The 17442-nt window shown below is 38.4% G+C and overlaps 6 protein-coding genes across 14 annotated transcripts; all 6 read right to left on the minus strand.

The window, feature by feature from the left end:
- Window positions 1-40: 40 nt before the first annotated feature.
- LOC109603267 (protein FAM76B-like) lies at window positions 41-590 on the minus strand. Its single transcript, XM_020019746.2, has 4 exons — window positions 507-590; window positions 394-453; window positions 254-343; window positions 41-204 (listed from the first exon to the last, which is right to left on the minus strand). The coding sequence occupies exons 1-4, from the start codon at window positions 559-561 to the stop codon at window positions 86-88; spliced, it is 324 nt and encodes a 107-aa protein (XP_019875305.2). The 5' UTR covers window positions 562-590; the 3' UTR covers window positions 41-85.
- Window positions 591-926: 336 nt separating this feature from the next.
- LOC109603239 (putative per-hexamer repeat protein 5) lies at window positions 927-4908 on the minus strand. Of its 6 annotated transcripts, none has more exons than XM_049968558.1 (7): window positions 4822-4908; window positions 4718-4762; window positions 4309-4665; window positions 4174-4254; window positions 3927-4118; window positions 1317-3854; window positions 927-1264 (listed from the first exon to the last, which is right to left on the minus strand). In XM_049968558.1, the coding sequence occupies exons 1-7, from the start codon at window positions 4874-4876 to the stop codon at window positions 987-989; spliced, it is 3546 nt and encodes a 1181-aa protein (XP_049824515.1). In that variant the 5' UTR covers window positions 4877-4908; the 3' UTR covers window positions 927-986. The 6 variants fall into 6 exon arrangements, with proteins under 6 accessions (XP_049824515.1, XP_049824518.1, XP_049824516.1 ...); XM_049968561.1 differs by having other exon boundaries at window positions 1317-3332; window positions 3729-4118; XM_049968559.1 differs by having other exon boundaries at window positions 1317-3593; window positions 3729-4118.
- Window positions 4909-5013: 105 nt separating this feature from the next.
- On the minus strand, window positions 5014-8492 carry LOC109602986 (uncharacterized). Its single transcript, XM_049968569.1, has 6 exons — window positions 8274-8492; window positions 8022-8223; window positions 7650-7968; window positions 5987-7595; window positions 5246-5935; window positions 5014-5190 (listed from the first exon to the last, which is right to left on the minus strand). Exons 1-4 carry the CDS (start codon window positions 8388-8390, stop codon window positions 6629-6631), a joined length of 1605 nt encoding a protein of 534 aa, XP_049824526.1. The 5' UTR covers window positions 8391-8492; the 3' UTR covers window positions 5014-5190; window positions 5246-5935; window positions 5987-6628.
- Window positions 8493-8627: 135 nt separating this feature from the next.
- LOC109603236 (sodium channel protein Nach) lies at window positions 8628-10346 on the minus strand. Its single transcript, XM_049969141.1, has 8 exons — window positions 10252-10346; window positions 10009-10203; window positions 9583-9955; window positions 9407-9532; window positions 9196-9355; window positions 8984-9149; window positions 8836-8933; window positions 8628-8783 (listed from the first exon to the last, which is right to left on the minus strand). Exons 1-8 carry the CDS (start codon window positions 10344-10346, stop codon window positions 8629-8631), a joined length of 1368 nt encoding a protein of 455 aa, XP_049825098.1. The 3' UTR covers window position 8628.
- A 291-nt stretch (window positions 10347-10637) lies between these two features.
- On the minus strand, window positions 10638-11969 carry LOC109603262 (coiled-coil domain-containing protein 42 homolog). Its single transcript, XM_020019740.2, has 6 exons — window positions 11815-11969; window positions 11559-11766; window positions 11337-11510; window positions 11130-11285; window positions 10850-11076; window positions 10638-10801 (listed from the first exon to the last, which is right to left on the minus strand). The coding sequence occupies exons 1-6, from the start codon at window positions 11910-11912 to the stop codon at window positions 10684-10686; spliced, it is 981 nt and encodes a 326-aa protein (XP_019875299.1). The 5' UTR covers window positions 11913-11969; the 3' UTR covers window positions 10638-10683.
- Window positions 11970-12036: 67 nt separating this feature from the next.
- On the minus strand, window positions 12037-17073 carry LOC109603235 (probable cytochrome P450 6a23). 4 transcript variants are annotated; one of them, XR_007548396.1, is made up of 4 exons: window positions 15379-17073; window positions 15075-15326; window positions 14274-15019; window positions 14151-14209 (listed from the first exon to the last, which is right to left on the minus strand). XR_007548396.1 is itself a non-coding variant. In XM_049968829.1 (3 exons), the coding sequence occupies exons 1-3, from the start codon at window positions 16640-16642 to the stop codon at window positions 12055-12057; spliced, it is 1632 nt and encodes a 543-aa protein (XP_049824786.1). In that variant the 5' UTR covers window positions 16643-17073; the 3' UTR covers window positions 12037-12054. The 4 variants fall into 4 exon arrangements, 3 of the variants coding, with proteins under 3 accessions (XP_049824786.1, XP_049824788.1, XP_049824785.1); XM_049968829.1 differs by lacking the exons at window positions 14151-14209; window positions 14274-15019; window positions 15075-15326 and adding an exon at window positions 12037-12476 and having other exon boundaries at window positions 15379-16284; window positions 16339-17073; XM_049968831.1 differs by lacking the exons at window positions 14151-14209; window positions 14274-15019; window positions 15075-15326; window positions 15379-17073 and adding exons at window positions 12037-12476; window positions 12530-13435; window positions 13491-13710.
- Between the last annotated feature and the right edge of the window lie 369 nt (window positions 17074-17442).

The raw sequence follows: 17442 nt of genomic DNA on the forward strand, positions 1-17442 counted from the left end.
TATTTCAGCGTGACAATGAGTTGCTTCCAATTAAAAACTGTTGTAATTATGCAGTTATTTATTAATTTTTCACAAAGTTTGGTAATTAATTATTTACTACTGGTGTTGATGCGTTGTTAAATGCATTTGCTTCTGTCGAAGCTTCAGTAGTTGAATTTTCTCCATTATCAGGTATTACGGGTCCAGGGTTTAAGAACGGATCGCCTAAAATTAGTAGATGCATTCTCACTTAAAGCTTAAGATAATAACTTACCACAAAGTATTTCACAAAATTCTTGGAGAACTGGTGATCTACGATTAGTATATTTATTCTCGTGATGAATTTTTTCATGGTGGTGATGACCTAATGGTGAGAAATATTAATAAAGATTTTAAAATTAGTAGCTTACCAACTTTTTGAAGCATGCTGATGGTGATGTTTTACATGATGGTGCTTTTTCTCCAGATGTTCATCTTAAAAAACCTTTCATTAAAGACAAATTACAAAATTGCAATATGTTACATACCAGCATTAATTGTTATAAAAACAATAGCCACAAATACAACTATTAACTTCATCATCTTGATAAATTTTGATGTCTATAATTTGCTAGTTGCTTATATAGATACCATGGAAATTTTAAATATTTAAAATAGTTTTTTACTATCTTTTTAACGGATAGCTTCGTCATATAATTTCCAGTTAATTTGAAAAAAATGTGGTAATTAAAGTAAACTGTTAAAAAGTATTGAAATTGTTTCAATTGATGAAATAGTTTCGTTATGATTAATAAATAGATAAGACATAAAATATTGATATGGAAGAAGCACCAGCAACCATAACAAGAATTATTTTAGAGACTATTATAAAGAAAAATAAAAGTGAATTGCAATTTGTATTTGGCAGGTATAATAATAACTCAAAATAATTAAATAAAACAGAAAACTATTGATGCAATATTTATTTAATTCCCACAACCTTCAAAACCTTATACAATCAACTGTATTTAATGCTTATGATGCTCTTTAGCAACATGATGTTCCTTGTTGACATGATGATGTACTTTGCCATCATGTTGATGCTCCTTGACTACTTGATGATGTATTTTGCCTTCGTGTTGATGTTCCTTGACTGCGTAATGATGCATTTTGCCTTCATGTTGATGTATCTTGTGTTCATTATGATGTTTATTACCTTCATGATGTTTACCATGATCATGGTGGTGCTTAACACCTTCATGATGATGTTTGAGGTTGTGGTGGAAGTTCTTCATATGGTGGTGTGCTAGAACAATAATATTACTAACGCTATTATTAACTTTAAGTTAAAATATTACCAGTTTTTACTCCGTGGTGGTGCTTTTTGTGGTGGCGTCTAGAGAGAGGATTTACATCAGGAGAAACACAAGTGCAAGCACATTGTTGACCTGAAGGGGTTGTAATAGTTGTAACAGAATCACCTGAGGCGCCAGAAACGGTTACAGAGGAGTCTCCAGAAACGCTAACGCCACCAGAAACTGTTATTCCATCATTTGGTGTTATTGACGAATCTGCTGATACTGTGGAAACAGAAATTCGTGAGTCATTACTGGACGAAGAACTGAAGTCTCTTGAGGTGGAAGATCCAGAACTGGATCCAGATGATCCAGCTTCTGTTGTAGAACTAGAAGATCCTCCATTACTTGTTACAGAACCAGAACCAGAAGATACACTATCATTGGTTACAGAACCTGATCCGGAAGATGACGATTCGGTTGTAACAGATCCAGAACCAGAGCTAGAAGATCCTCCATTGCTTGTAACGGAACCAGAACCAGAAGATGCGCCATCATTGGTTACTGATCCAGATCCGGAAGATGACGATACAGTTGTGACGGAACCAGAAGATCCACTGTCAGATCCAGAACCAGAGCTTGAAGATCCTCCATTGCTTGTAACGGAACCAGAACCAGAAGATGCACCATCATTGGTTACTGAACCAGATCCAGAAGATGATGATTCGGTTGTGACAGAACCAGAAGATCCATCACTACTTGTTACAGATCCAGTACCAGAACTGGAAGATCCTCCATTGCTTGTAACGGAACCAGAACCAGAGCTGGAAGATCCTCCATTGCTTGTAACGGAACCAGAACCAGAAGATGGTGATTTGGTTGTGACAGAACCAGAAGATCCATCACTACTTGTTACAGATCCAGAACCAGAGCTGGAAGATCCTCCATTGCTTGTAACGGAACCAGAACCAGAAGATGCGCCATCATTGGTTACTGATCCAGATCCGGAAGATGACGATTCAGTTGTGACGGAACCAGAAGATCCATTGTCAGATCCAGAACCAGAGCTTGAAGATCCTTCATTACTTGTAACGGAACCAGAACCAGAAGATGCGCCATCATTGGTTACTGAACCAGATCCAGAAGATGGTGATTCGGTTGTGACAGAACCAGAAGATCCATCACTACTTGTTACATGTTCAGAACCAGAGCTTGAAGATCCCCCATTGCTTGTTGCGGAACCAGAACTAGAAGACGCGCCATCATTGGCTATTGAACCAGATGCAGATTCAGTTGTTACAGAATCAGAAGATTGATTACTACTTGTTACAGATCCAGAACCAGAGCTAGAAGATCCTCCATTACTTGTAACGGAACCAGAACCAGAAGATGCGGCATCATTGGTTACTGAACCAGATCCGGAAGATGACGATTCAGTTGTGACGGAACCAGAAGATCCATTACTACTTGTTACATGTTCAGAACCAGAGCTTGAAGATCCCCCATTGCTTGTTGCGGAACCAGAACTAGAAGACGCGCCATCATTGGCTATTGAACCTGATGCAGATTCAGTTGTTACAGAATCAGAACCAGAGCTGGAAGATCCTCCATTACTTGTAACGGAACCAGAACCAGAAGATGCGGCATCATTGGTTACTGAACCAGATCCAGAAGATGATGATTCGGTTGTGACAGAACCAGAAGATCCATCACTACTTGTTACAGATCCAGTACCAGAACTGGAAGATCCTCCATTGCTTGTAACGGAACCAGAACCAGAAGATGCGCCATCATTGGTTACTGAACCAGATCCAGAAGATGGTGATTCGGTTGTGACAGAACCAGAAGATCCATCACTACTTGTTACAGATCCAGAACCAGAGCTGGAAGATCCTGCATTGCTTGTAACGGAACCAGAACCAGAAGATGCGCCATCATTAGTTACTGATCCAGATCCGGAAGATGACGATTCAGTTGTGACGGAACCGGAAGATCCACTATCATTGGTTACAGAACCAGAACTTGATCCAGAAGATCCATCACTTGTTGCAGAACCAGAACCAGAAGATCCACCATCACCTGTTACAGAGCCAGAACCAGATCCAGAAGATCCACCATCAATTGTTATAGAACCGGAACCAGATGATCCACCATCAATTGTTACAGAACCAGATCCAGAAGATCCGTTGCTTGTTACAGAACCAGAACCAGAAGATCCACCATCACTTGTTACAGAGCCAGAACCAGATCCAGAAGATCCATCACCACCGGTCACAGAGCCTGAACCAGAACTGGAAGATCCAGCTTCTGTTGTAACAGAACCAGAAGATCCACTATCACCTGTTACAGAACCGGAACCAGAAGATCCACCATCAATTGTTACAGAACCGGAACCAGATGATCCACCATCAATTGTTACAGAACCAGATCCAGAAGATCCGTTACTTGTTACAGAACCAGAACCAGGAGATCCACCTGTTACAGAGCCAGAACCAGATCCAGAAGATCCATCACCACCGGTCACAGAGCCTGAACCAGAACTGGAAGATCCAGCTTCTGTTGTAACAGAACCAGAAGATCCACTATCACCTGTTACAGCACCTGAACCAGAAGATCCACCATCAATTGTTATAGATCCGGAACCAGATGATCCACCATCAATTGTTACAGAACCGGAACCAGATGATCCACCATCAATAGTAATAGAACCGGAACCAGATGATCCACCATCAATTGTAACAGAACCAGAACCAGATCCGGAAGATCCACCGTCACTCGTTACAGAACCAGAACCGGATCCCGAAGATCCAGCTTCTGTTGAGGATGTAGCAGGTGCAGCTGTTGTAATTTTTCCAGGACAAGGACCTAAAACGCACAACCTCAATTCTTTTTTTTTTTTTCATAATATTAGATTACTAACAGAAAATATGGCATAAAGGTCTCATCTCCAAAAAGGCAATGAATCTGGCTGGTATGCTTTTTAAACTTCCATCACATGGACCTGAAGAAAATAATTAAGAATTTTTGTCGACATTATTCTCTCTTAATTACTTACAAAGGAATTTGCAGATAATTGGATGCACTGAAGGGATTCCAAAATGTTTTGATTGGTGATGGTGCCTTCTTAAATGGGTCACATATTTTTCTTGATGTTGCTTCCTTTCTCCTGTCTCGTGATAATGATGTTTGTTATGGTGGTGTTTAAAATGTTGCTCGTGATGAGATTTTAATTTGTGGAGTTGATGCTTAGATCCGTGATGATGCTGCTTAGCCTCGTGGTGGTGTTTAACTTCATGGTTATGATGTTTAACTTCATGGTTATGGTGTTTAGCTTCATGTTTATGGTGTTCGGCTTGATGGTGGTGTTTAGCTTCGTGAAGGTGGTGTTTACCTTCGTGGTGTTTTTTGGCATCTAAAAATTTGTTAAAATAAGCCTTTGAATTTATGTTTCTTGATCTACGAACGTTTTTGATGTTTCAAATCATGGTGATCGGTTTCCTCGTGGGCATCTGAAAACGATAATAGAGAGTTGCGTTTCTAGATTAACTAGAAGGCAATCGAAACCTACCTACGATGTAAATCAGAGCGAATATGCCCAAAACTGCAACCGGAGTCAACTTCATTTTTGGTACTGATTTGTTCGTTGCTCGTTGTTACAATTTATACGCCAGGCAATTCAGTTTTTTGGTCTCATTTTATCTATATTATGCCCGATATGTAATTTCGGGAATGTTGATTGGGTTCGTAATGAATGCAAATCTTCAAAGAAAAAAATCATTTATTTTTGCTATAGACATCAATCACATGTAAATATTACAAAAAATCAAAGAATAATCCTGTTTATGCTGGCCAATTTCGATATAGTTGAGGTGGGACATACGATCTTAATGATGACGCTTGTGAGCTGAGTGGTGTTTGTTTCCATGATGGGTGCGAGCTGAGAGAAAAAGATATTAATCACCTGACAAAATATTTAGTTTAAAAATACGTACCCGACGCTAAAATAGAATCTGGGCGTACTACGATGCCGTGAGAGTTGGTACAAACTGCTGGGCATTGAACTGGTGCTTCTGTTGTGGATGTTGAAGTAGAAGTTGAGGCTTGAGTGGTAGAAGTACTAGTTGTAGATGGTGTCGTAGGGGAAGCTGTAGATGGCGTCGTAGGGGAAGCTGTAGATGACGTCGTAGGAGAAGCTGTAGATGACGTCGAAGGGGAAACAGTAGATGGAGTCGTAGGGGATGCAGTAGATTGCGTCGTAGGGCTAGCAGTAGTTGGTGATGGAGATGCACTTGATGATGCTGTGCTGGCTGTAGGGGTTGAAGTTGTTATAGGAGAACCAGGAGTGGAAGTTGAGGAACTACCCTGTGATTGAGTTGTTGAAGAAGAACCAATACTGGAACTTGAGGAACTGCTCGATGTTGGAGTTGCTACCGGTGAGCTAGTTTGTGGGGTACCAGAACTGGAACTTGAAGTACCAGAACTGGGATTAGTAGTACCAGAACTGGGACTAGTAGTACCAGAACTTGGACTTGAAGTACCAGGACTGGGACTTGAAGTACCAACTGATGGTTGAGAAGAAGTTGTAGGGGATTCACAAACGAGTTGGCAGACATTATTAGAGTTAGACCTGCTATGATGGTGTTTTATCAGGTGGGAATGATGCTTGTTATGATGAGTAGCATCTGAAAATACATAACTGAAGAAAAATTATTTTTAAACATTTCAGTACTTACCTCCGCAGGTGGTCAGGACTAGAACCAGCAAAATGCAACCGAAAGACTTCATATTCGCTATTTTTTGATACCCCTTCGATCACTTCAGACCTGATGCTTAAGTTGGTTGTCGGACGCGGTTTTTATATATTGGTTTATATGCGTTAACGCATTTTTCGAATTGCTTCGTACTGAAGTTTATCAGTTTTTATCTATGGTTGTTTATGCAGAAATAGTTCTAAAAGAATTTTTTGTCTAGGTATTACATATTTACAATTCCTCCTGGATATGTACAAATCTTAGACGCAGTTCTTTTAATACTCTTAACGAAAAGGTTATTAATATTTTTATTCTTAGCAGAACTGGGATTGTTTTAGTATTGTATAATTGATCTCAGAATTATTTCGCATTTATTATTACACAAATAGGATAATCAGGTATAGAAACAAATTGCGCACAAGTCGTTATCAAGAAATGCCAAACTCTCCAATGGTAAACCTTGAATCCACGATAAGACTAGAAATTTTTTAAATGCATCAAAACGTTCCGAACGCTCATTACACATGTTCAGATTGTACTAAACAGTCAATTATTGCATTGCAGTAAGCACTACGATCGAGAAAATAAAACAACTGTTAGTCAAACACTTTTATTACATAATTCTTAAATGTGGTGTTCCTCTTCAACCATCTGCCTCAAACACGTCCGCAGAATCTTCCCTGTGGGATTTTTGGGAATCGCCTCCACGAATTTGACGCCTCCGTGCAACCGTTTGTTGCCCGACACAAATTCCTTCAGGTACTCGTGGATTTGCTCCTCTGAAACGTCTTCGTCCATTTTCCTGACGACAAACGCCATGGGTAACTCGCCTACTCTTTCATCTGGTTTGCCCACAACCGCCACATCTTTTATTGACGGATGTTTAAGCAGCAATATTTCCAATTCGGAAGGAGCCACTTGAAAGCCCTTGTATTTGATGAGGTCTTTTATCCTGTCCACTAGGTAAATGTATCCTTCTTCGTCATAGTATCCAGCATCTCCAGTGTAAAGATAACCATCACCATCCAAAGCTTCAACAGTTTTTTCCAGGTTGTTGACGTAGCCTGCCATGGTGGGATTTTTGACGCACAACTCCCCAACCTTTCCAGGTCCAAGCGATTGTCCCGTTTTCCTGTCCACAACCTTCAGTTCACGTTCTGGGTACAACTTACCAATACACCCCTTGCGGTACTCGTCCGGGGGCATGATGGTGATGCAAACCACCCCCTCCCCCATACCATACAAATTCCTCACAGATTTCAAACCGTATTTTTCACAAACTTTAACATTGTCCACGTCTCTGCTCGCCGCCCCACTACAAACAATCTCCTTCAAACAATCCAAATTGTATTTCTCATCCAGGCTGGTGTTCGCCATGAAATTCAAGATGGTCGGCACCACATTTACAGATCTAATTTTGTAAATTGAAATGGAGGCGAAGAAATCGTCCGGCCTAAACCTCTTCAAGATCACAGCTGTTGTGTTCGATACGCACAGGCCGCTCAACATTAAATAAGTACCGTATCCGTGGAACAAGGGCAAATAAATCAAGTGGTTCTGGTGTGGTTTCGTATAACAGTACTCATCAAACCTATAAAAAGACACAAAAATGAATCGTTACTTGAATTGTACGAGCGACACTTACAGCTGGTACAGGTAGGCGAAACTGTAGGATTCGTGGGTCATTTTGACTGCTTTTGGAAGGCCGGTGGTACCCGAAGAATTATGTATTAGCACCGGTTGTGTGCTGGGGTTAATCACGCCGAAAAATTGTTGGGTAACACCTTCAACATTAACTGCAACGTCAAAGGGTATGGCCTCTTGTTCCTCTCCATCCAAATCCAACAGTACTATAAACCTCAAGTACTTGAGTTCCTGCTTCAGTTTGAGAATAGTATTATAGCTTTTGTAGGTGCAAAACACTAGTTTAGGTTGGGTGAGCTCCAGTAGGTGTTTAAACTCATCTGCAATGTTCAGAAAGTCAGCTTGGTGACAACAATATTTGTTTTTTACTTACAGTAGGTGTACTCAGGGTTGAGTACGTGCAAAGGTGAACCTAAGGCGAAGGTGCTGACCATTGTGACGCAAAACTTCCAAGAGTTTTCGGCTATTAAAGCCACCACGTCATCCTGATCGATGCCTAAGGTGTGCAGGGACCATGTCAAATTCCGGCACAGCTTCAAGAAGCGTTTGTTGCTTATAGTTTCTTCTCCGTCGATCTAAACGGTTGGATGTTTAAATAAAGTTTATTTAAATTACAGATACTTACCAGCAAAGGGTGGTCTTGTTGGTTGTTTGTGATCTTGTCGATTATGAGCTTAGCAACATTTTTTTCGGTAAGTTTGACGTGCGTTCTAGGGCCGTACAGTACGTTACACTGCGCCATTGTACTCACGATTAAAATGCAGATTAAAATTCTTAGCTTATATACTTCTAATTACAAGTCCATTTGTACAAACAAACACGCGTAAATTTTATCTAATAATTACAAGTAAACATTAATTTATTAAATTAATTCCAATGAAAGAACTACAATTAACTGTTATCAAATAATAAACCTAACGAAAACAGTAAATTTCACTTCCGATTCACCAGGAATCAATTAGTTTTATCAACGGGGTCGTTTAACGTGTACGTTTGAATAAGTTGCGGTGTCGTCGTTTCGTGTTTGTCAACATCCAAAGGTTGCCCAACGGACGCACGCTCGTGTAATAGATTATCTCCACGAAACTGAGCAGACTGGCACCCAAAAACAAGGCGGTTGCACCACCCATTGATACTAAAGACAAATTGTTAAGGTACTCAAGGAAAAACTAGCTTCTTTACTTTACCTACTAGATCCAACTTTCCTCTGACCACATTTCTTTTGAACCTTTCGGTTGGCAACCTTTCCAAAGATAGCTCCACGATGGCATACTCATAAGGTATCCTAAAGACAAGTTAATTAACTCTTAAACGATCCCTTTAACGTGTTAGTACCCATTTTTATCGTCCTTGATGACGGAAAATTCAAATTCGGTGCAACTGGGCAGACAATCACAAACCAACCCTGTGCGATTTGACCAGTAGGCTTTCAGTACTGCTAGTTCATTATAGTGCTTGTTGATGCAGTACAATCCATCAATGTTGCACTGTTGCTGGAATGCTACAGTACTGTTATTAATAATCTTCTAATTTATTAGCTAACGTACAAACATTAGGCATTAGGTGGTGTGCACATGAGCAGATCCGCAGCTGTGCATCCTTTCTACATTGCACACAACATGCACTGTAACTATAGTAAGGGTAGACGTCCAAATCAGTTTCTTCTGTAAACCTGCACTTTCTTTGTTGTATGCTTACGTCCTTTACCTAAAACAAATATCTGACTAATATGTTTGATGTTTTAGATCAGTTCTTTACTTCAGGTTGATTTTCAATTTCTTTAATCGCCATGTATCTTTGATAATGAATGTGAGGCGTTACTTGCAAGATGTCAGTTGTTAAGGTTGTTAAAGATGGTACCTCCTGCTCCCCAAGGATGTAAATCTACAAACAACCCTTCAAAACCACTTCTAAATCTATTAAGTCACATTTACATTGGAGTACCCGTTCAGTTCCAGCATCAGAGTACCAGGCCCGGTTCGTTTATTAGAAACCATCGGATAAAAATGAGGAGTTTGCGTTTGTATGGAGTTAACGCCGTAACACTTGCCCATTTCCGTGTCCAAAGGGGCGAAGTACTTGCAACAATCGAACTCCTCCTTGTTCCACTTGCATTTCCTAAAAATCTCCGGACAAGTGCTGCGCACCTCGGCGGAAAAATCCGAAAAGTTCTTCTTGTAGCAGTCCGGATTTACGCTGGGCGCTTCCGGACCGCAAATTTGGAGGGTGTAAAAGGAGAGGCCGCGAAAGAACACCAACTCCTTGACGATTTCGTCCAGGTTGTAGTCGTGTGGGTCGCCGTAAGTTCTGGAGCAGTACCACTTTTATTTTGCGTAAAAAGTAAATTGGGGGATTAGTACCTGTCGGTTACTTCGGCAATTTTTTGTTGATTGTCCGTTTCACACACCAGTACTGAAGGAAAATGGGTATCCCAGTCTAAATAGCTGGTTTCGACGACGAAGCTGATGGCATTGTTCTGGAAATCTGTCCAGGCTGATTGGATGAGCATTCCTGTTGCTATCCAGGATAAAAGGCAACATATGAACCAAAATGCCCTACAAAATTGTAATACAACTTAATTCAACTCTATTGGAATGTGGTACCTTTCAGTCCAATGACGATTTCTTTCGACTATGTATCTGTAACCATGAAAAGAAGTATTGAGAAGATACTCTTTAATACCTTCTGAGCAGTTCATGGTTTCAGACCTGAATGATGATATTTTTTAGAATGAAGGATTTTATTGATATGGTTCAATAGGAGTTTATCAGATTAAATAAGCAGCTGTCTCGGTTCTCAGGCTTTTGTTGTAAAGCTATGTATTGTTCTCTTATTGTATGTATTGATTTTGTAATTCAAATACATACTTGATTTTATTATACAGTTAACTGTCAATCCAGAAATAATAAAACAAAAACAAAAGAAGTAATCAATAGGCATACATTTAGGACCACCAGATGAAAGTCTTCAACGAATTAAAACTAAATAATAATAATCAATAGTTTAGTGTATATTTAAAAATAAATGTATTAAATCTATATCGTTGGCTTCATGATCTTCTTCTTGCTGCTTCTGCTCGTGTTCATCTTATAGAAATGGGCCAGAGTGTTCTTGATAAACGCCAATTGATTCTCGAAATCGTCACCTGCATAACTGCAAAACAGTTTAAAATTAAAGTCTTCGAGGTTTTGAATAAAGTACCTAGTGCAGTTCTTTTTAGCCTTGTTCATCTCGGTGTAAATCTGATAGATGTCTCGCCTGGTTCCGTAGATTTCTTCAACTCTGTCCGCCGCCTTCTCCAATATCTCCATGATGAGATTCTCGTTGAGCTGCGCCCTGTATCTCGAATTCTCATAACGTGCTTCCAGCCCGAACATCTTTGTGTTCAGGCCAATGATTATCAAGTTCTTCTCTTCCGCCAGTTTGTTCTTTAATCAACAATCAATTGGAGCAAAGAACAAAATTAATAGTGAAGTCATACCATGTTTGCTTTGGCGTTTTCTAGTTCTATTAAGTCGTTTTCTTGTTTTTTGGTCAATGTGTTTCTGGTTTCCAGAAGACATTCGTATCTTTCGATCATGTCGGACGGTTGATTGAACATTCCTCCCGACTCCTCGCAAACGTTCATGAAGAATTTCTAGGAAAAATTATTATAATTTTAAAGTAAATAAATAGTACGAAGAAGTACCTCGTAGATATTGTGCTTCTTGATCTGTTCCTCTAATTTTGTTCTGATCATTTGGTTGTGGTTGAATTTCTTCATGACTTTATCCAGAGCCTCTTGACGTTGCTCAGTTAGTAAGTTATCCTCTTCTATTTTAACTTGACCTCTTTCACGTTTCTCCTTGTTCTCTTTTATAAACTGCAAGAAGAATTCTTGTATTATAATTAGTAATGAACAGTTTCGTACCTTGTTAAAGCGAATGAAGTTGTTACGGAGCGTCTCCTCCTTCTTCTCGAAGTCCTCGTACTCCTTCTGCAATTCAACTTTTTTCAACTGTTGATCCTGCCGGTACTTCTCCAATTCTCGCTCGGTTCTTCTCAAATCTTCTATGGAATTGGTGAGAAGAATCAGCGGATCGCCGCAATGAATAGTACCTAATTGCTCATGGTACTTGCTGAAGCAAGAAACGATGTAAAGGAGAAAAAGATTTTTTCCATTTTACCTGAGTATGACACGAAAGTTTTTAGACTTGATAGTGTCCAAAATGTATTCGTAAGTTGGCCCGAGGCTTATCTCAAATTTCGACTTGGGGCCCACCATTTTAATGCTTTTTGGATGAGGTGCAAAAAATAATGACAGGGGAATATATAAATCAATCAAAAAGTGACAAACGTTACTCTAAGCTTCAACCAGGTAAACTTTAACAATGAAGGAAACAAAAGACTAGTATTTTAACAATTTTTTATTGTTGTAACTTTTCTACTTTAAAATAAATATCGTTAACAGTAAATAGGACGAAAGTTTCCGGTTGGAATTCCAAAGGAAGCTTCGTCTTTGGACTAGAATAAAATTTGTAATTCTTCAAAAGGTGTGCTAGTCCGATTTTTGTTTGTAACAGTCCAAATCTCATGCCAATGCAATTCCTTGGTCCATCACCAAAAGGTATAAAGGCACAAGGATGTTGATTCTTTTTGTTTTCATCACTAAATCTCTCAGGATCAAATTCAAGTGGATCGTGCCAGATTTCTGGGTCTCTGTGAATGCCAAAGGTGGAAATCAGTACCATTGTGCCCTTCTCAATTACATCCTCAGTTCCTTTAATTTTATAATTCTGTGTGCACCTTCTTGTTAACGTTGGTACTAGTGGATACAATCTTAATGTCTCTGCAATTGTTTAAGTGTTAAAAAACTAGATTTTTGACTAGTAATAAACTTACCGTCGAGTACTTGAGACAAGTACTTCATTTCTTGTATGGCATCGTAGGTGATTTCTTGGTTGTGGTGGTCCAAGACATCTTGTATTTCCTTCCTGAGTCTGTCTTGTATTTCTTGCCTGCGTGCCAGTTCAAACAGGCAGTACATCATGGTACTGGAAGACGTTTCGAAGCCTGCGGTGAAGAACAGAAACGCCTGAGATGTGACCTCATCCATGTTAATACTGTCCTCCTTTTTCGGAGCGTTTTTCAAATCAACCAGGGCTTGGAAAAAGTCGGAGTGTTTGGCATTGGATTGTTCACGATACTTAAGGTTGCTCGCTACCATTTTGTAGAAGAACTCTTTGACGTCGTCGTTCGTTAACGTCACCCCCAGCAACTTAGACATGTCCGGACAATAAAGAGCAAGACAAAGGTTAGCAGCCAAACGAAAGTCGACTTCGAAGATGCGTCTAGCCATCTTCCTAAAGTCGGACGTTTCGGCGAAGCTGTCGCAGGATATGCCGAAGACAGTATTGCCAATAACATCTATTGTGTAACGCTGCATCAAACTTTTCCCGTCCAATTCCTCCTTGTTGGTTGTTTCCAAAAAGTTGAGCATGCGTTGCGCACAACCGTTCATGGAATGGAACATGGTCTTCAGTTTTCCGGACGTGAAGGTTGGGGTGAACTTCGTGCGGAGGGTTTTCCATTTCTGGCCGTCCTGGGAGAACAGGTTTGAAGATAAAGGATCGGCCTTTTCGTTGTGGTAGATGCCACGGTTTAGGAAGTACTGGAAATCTTTGATGAAAATGTCTTTGATTAAATCCAAATCTATTGCCATCAACATGGGCTGGGCCACAGCGTAAACACCTCCATATTTTACATTTCTTCGTCGAAACTCTTCGTAAAAGTTTTTGCTGACCAGACCTTGAAAATTGTTGATGTGAAAGCAACCACTGGACGTCTTGGAGGTGGTACTTACCCATTGATATTCCTCTAGGAAGAAGGCTAGTTAAGTTGCCATAGAAAAGTTTTGGTTTAATGAAGGGTATTTTTTTTCTTGACCAATAAGTGTACGAGTACTTAAAGTAAGCGATTACTGAAAGTACTACTGTTACCAGACATAATAAAATCTCAGGCAAATACTTGAACATCTTGTTACTATAACTAAATCAGTACTAGTACAAGTTCGATGTGTTCATGCTATTTATATATTAATATCGCCATATTTTAATAAACAAGAGGTCGAATGATAAGAAAACATTTAGTTAAATGTTTACTATGGAAATTGTTATTAATTGTTTCATAATAGCAAAAAAGAATTGAGATAGCAAATGTATTTATCAACATGACTCTTTTAATGCGGTTTGAGAGGATACGTCAATATTATACAGTCACTCTAATCACTAATGATAATTAGAAATTAGCAAAAAAATGTTTGTTTAGATGTTTCACCAGGATCGGACTAGTCAGAGATACAAGAGTTATGTTCCAGAATCTTCACCATTTAGACAATTTTTTCTAATCAGGAAGAAAACAAAAGGTAATAGTACAATTTTTTATTGTTGTGATTTTTCTACATTAAAATAACAGTCATTAGTGCCCCAGCCTCCTTCTGGAATTCCAAAGGCACATGGACCAGAACTTGGTACCTTCTTTTCTTACCTTAATTTTCTGTTTCTGATCTTTTGCATACCAAACCTTAACAAATAATCATTGTTTAAAGATTTAGAAACAAGTACCGGAAGCTGGTACTTACCCATACCTATTCCTTTAGGTGGAAGTCTAGATCAGTTATCTACGGTTACCAAAAATAACGAAACTTCAATAAAATAGTTGAACATTTTTTATATCATAATCGGTACTATTTTAAATTTGTTCTATATGTATTTATGTAAGATAACGGATGTATGTATTTATCAACATGACTGTTTTAATATGGACTTGATAGGATGGCTAAATATTTTACAGTCATTCCACTCGTTCCAATTATTATTAATGATTATTATAAATGTGTATGTTGTTGCTTATTTAGAGGTTTCGCACTGTAAGTGATGAGTTTTATTTTTAGTACTGTTTTGGGTGAATTATTGATTGTTTGTCATGTGAAATAATTTTTACATTTGTTTTTTTAACAATATTGATTGTTACAGTGTTGTTTATTTTTTATTTATTAAAGTGATTAGTGAAAAACAATATTTGAAACGTAAGTGATTATTTTTTTTTACCGTTAAGCACTTGAGACGGGTACTTCATATTTTTTTTTTAGTATTTGTGTCAATTAATAATAGAAGCTGATTGAAAGCTACTAAACTAAAGGACACGTATATTGTAACATTTTTTATTATTGTAACTTTTCTACTTTAAAATAAATATCATTAAGAGAAATCAGTACGCCAGACTCCTGATCAAACTCCAGGGGTACTTTAGTATTTGGACTAGGATAGAATCTATAATTTTTCAAAAGGTGTACAAGTCCGATTTTTGTTTGTAACAATCCAAATCTCATACCTAAAACAATCCTCAAATTACAATTTGCTCTAAGGAAAAATAGTGCTATAAATACCAAGGCAGTTTCTTGGTCCGTTACCAAAAGGTATGTAAGCACAAGGGTGATGATTCCTTTTGTTCTCATCACTAAATCTCTCAGGGTCAAATTCAAGTGGATCTTGCCAAATTTCCGGATCCCTCTGCACTCCAAATATTGAAACAAGTACCGTGGTACCTTTTTCAATCACATGTTCAGTCCCTCTTATTTTATAATCTTGTGTACACTTTCTTACTAACGTCGGTATTGGAGGATACATCCTTAACGTCTCTGCAATTATTTAAGTGTTACAAAATTAAATTTTCATTAGTTATGAACATACCGTCGAGTACTTGAGACAGGTACTTCATTTCTTGTATCGACTCGTAGTTGATTTCTTGGTTGTACTTATTCAAAACTTCTCGAATCTCCTTCCGGAGCCTGTCTTGAATTTCTTGCCTGTGGGCCAGCTCAAACGTGCAGAACATCATAGTACTGGAAGACGTTTCGAACCCTCCGAGGAAGAACAGAAACGTCTGAGCCGTGATCTCCGTTAAGTTGATGCTGTCCTCTTTGTTCGGGGCGTTTTTCAAATCGACCAGCATTTGAAAGAAATCCGAGCGTTTGGTGTTGGTTTGCTCGCGGTACTTCACGTTGCTGGCCACCACGTTGAAGAAGAACTCCCTGACATCTCTGCTTGTCAGGGTCACACCCAAATACTTGGCGATGGTCGGACAGTAAAGGGCGAGGCAGAAGTTAATGGCGGAGCGAAAGTCGACTTCGAAGATGCGTCTGGCCATTCTCCTGAAGTCGGACGTTTCGGCGAAGCTGTCGCAGGATATACCGAAGACGGTGGTGCCGATCACATCGATGGTGTAGCGTTGCATCACGTTCTTCGCGTCCAGTGCTTGTTTATCCGACGACTCCATGTAATCCAACATACGCTGGGCACACCCGTTCATGGAGCTGAACATGTTCTTCATTTTGCCGGTTGTGAACGTGGGTGTGAATTTGATGCGCAAGTTCTTCCATTTTTGGTCCTCCTGCGTGAGCAGGTTGGATGATAAGGGGTCGGCCGTTTCGTTGTGGTACATGCCCCGGTTCACGAAGTACTGGAAGTCTTTGATGAAGATGTCCTTGATGAAATCCAAGTCTACGACCATCAATATAGGTTGGGCGATTCCGTACAGGCCTCCGTACCTTACTTTCATTCTTCGGAACTCTTCGTGGAAGGTTTTGCTTACCAAACCTAAAAGAAGTTGTACGTATAAAATTAAGTACTGGGGTTTAAAGTGGTACTTACCCATTCCTACACCTTTGGGTAAACTTTTTAGGTTACCATAGAACAGCTTAGGTTTTATGAATGGTATTCCTCTTCTCGACCAATATGTATAACTGTACTTAAAGTAACCGAGTACTAGAAGTACTATTGTTACCAAAAATAATACAATTTCAGGTAAAAACGTGAACATTTTTGACAAAATCTTAATCACTGGTTTAAATTTATCCGCTCGTCGGTATTTATATTTGTTTAAGATACTACTAAATTTGTCAACATGACTGTTCTGATACGGCCTCGACAGGTTAGCTCGATTATACCCAGTCATTCCGTTCTCTATACCATAAGTATCATTAATGATTATTATAAATATGCCAACGGCTGCTTTATAAGTGTGGAATATTATTTACTAATCATTCGGAATAAACGGAAGTGATAATTATCGCCTTATAACATTTTATTAAATAATTAAGCTTATTTTTAATTTATAATTTTTGTAACAACTATATGTTATCAAGATACAATCATATTTGTCAATGTGACTATTTTTATGTGAACTCGACAAGATAGCTGAACATTATGCAGTCATTCAATTCGTAATAATTATTATTATTAATGTGCAAAAGGTTGCTTGTTTAGATGTTTTGCATTGTAAATCATGAGTTTTGTTTTTCTGTCTGTAATTATGTTTTCAATGAAAACAACACCAATTTAACAAATAATTTTATAAAATTTTAACATTGAATTTTAACTTTTTTATAGTTTTTAAAATATTTTAATATACTGAGAGATTCACTTAACTTATGGAAAACGGAAGAAGGTATTGATATGATATTTTTATAGCTGTAATAACTTAATTTGAACTACTTTTTTAATTAATTTTCAATAAAAGTGACATAAACTTTCTTATTTTCAGTGAAATACCTTGTATATTTTTGGATTTTTAATTTCTTTTTCCTTTCTACATAAATTTCTAATGAATAAGTTAAGAGATTCATCTTGTATATTCAGTAGTGATAACTAAGTTTTTAATATTATGTTAAATAGTTAATTATTTCTAATTTATAATGTTCCTAATAGTTTTTTCCATTAATTTTATTTATTACTTGTATTTTATCGCATTAAAAC

This window comes from Aethina tumida, chromosome 6 (genome assembly GCF_024364675.1).
Source record: "Aethina tumida isolate Nest 87 chromosome 6, icAetTumi1.1, whole genome shotgun sequence".
Taxonomy (NCBI): domain Eukaryota; kingdom Metazoa; phylum Arthropoda; class Insecta; order Coleoptera; family Nitidulidae; genus Aethina; species Aethina tumida.

Coding starts and splice junctions, on each gene's coding strand:
- LOC109603267 (XM_020019746.2), bottom strand. CDS start 561: ATGATGAAGTTAATAGTTGTATTTGTGGCTATTGTTTTTATAACAATT. Junction 344..393: donor CCATCAGCATGCTTCAAAAA/GTTGGTAAGCTA, acceptor TCTCACCATTAG/GTCATCACCACCATGAAAAA. Junction 205..253: donor ATTTTGTGAAATACTTTGTG/GTAAGTTATTAT, acceptor TACTAATTTTAG/GCGATCCGTTCTTAAACCCT.
- LOC109603239 (XM_049968557.1), bottom strand. CDS start 4,876: ATGAAGTTGACTCCGGTTGCAGTTTTGGGCATATTCGCTCTGATTTAC. Junction 4,666..4,717: donor TGATTTGAAACATCAAAAAC/GTTCGTAGATCA, acceptor ACAAATTTTTAG/ATGCCAAAAAACACCACGAA. Junction 4,255..4,308: donor AATTATCTGCAAATTCCTTT/GTAAGTAATTAA, acceptor TATTTTCTTCAG/GTCCATGTGATGGAAGTTTA.
- LOC109602986 (XM_049968569.1), bottom strand. CDS start 8,390: ATGGCGCAGTGTAACGTACTGTACGGCCCTAGAACGCACGTCAAACTT. Junction 8,224..8,273: donor AACAAGACCACCCTTTGCTG/GTAAGTATCTGT, acceptor CCAACCGTTTAG/ATCGACGGAGAAGAAACTAT. Junction 7,969..8,021: donor CAACCCTGAGTACACCTACT/GTAAGTAAAAAA, acceptor TGAACATTGCAG/ATGAGTTTAAACACCTACTG.
- LOC109603236 (XM_049969141.1), bottom strand. CDS start 10,346: ATGAACTGCTCAGAAGGTATTAAAGAGTATCTTCTCAATACTTCTTTT. Junction 9,956..10,008: donor ATTGCCGAAGTAACCGACAG/GTACTAATCCCC, acceptor GTACTGCTCCAG/AACTTACGGCGACCCACACG. Junction 8,784..8,835: donor AGGAAAGTTGGATCTAGTAG/GTAAAGTAAAGA, acceptor ATTTGTCTTTAG/TATCAATGGGTGGTGCAACC.
- LOC109603262 (XM_020019740.2), bottom strand. CDS start 11,912: ATGGTGGGCCCCAAGTCGAAATTTGAGATAAGCCTCGGGCCAACTTAC. Junction 11,511..11,558: donor ACTTCATTCGCTTTAACAAG/GTACGAAACTGT, acceptor TTCTTCTTGCAG/TTTATAAAAGAGAACAAGGA. Junction 11,286..11,336: donor AGAAGCACAATATCTACGAG/GTACTTCTTCGT, acceptor AATTTTTCCTAG/AAATTCTTCATGAACGTTTG.
- LOC109603235 (XM_049968828.1), bottom strand. CDS start 16,642: ATGACTGGGTATAATCGAGCTAACCTGTCGAGGCCGTATCAGAACAGT. Junction 15,327..15,378: donor CCTGTCTCAAGTACTCGACG/GTATGTTCATAA, acceptor AAATAATTGCAG/AGACGTTAAGGATGTATCCT. Junction 15,020..15,074: donor CGGACCAAGAAACTGCCTTG/GTATTTATAGCA, acceptor GGATTGTTTTAG/GTATGAGATTTGGATTGTTA.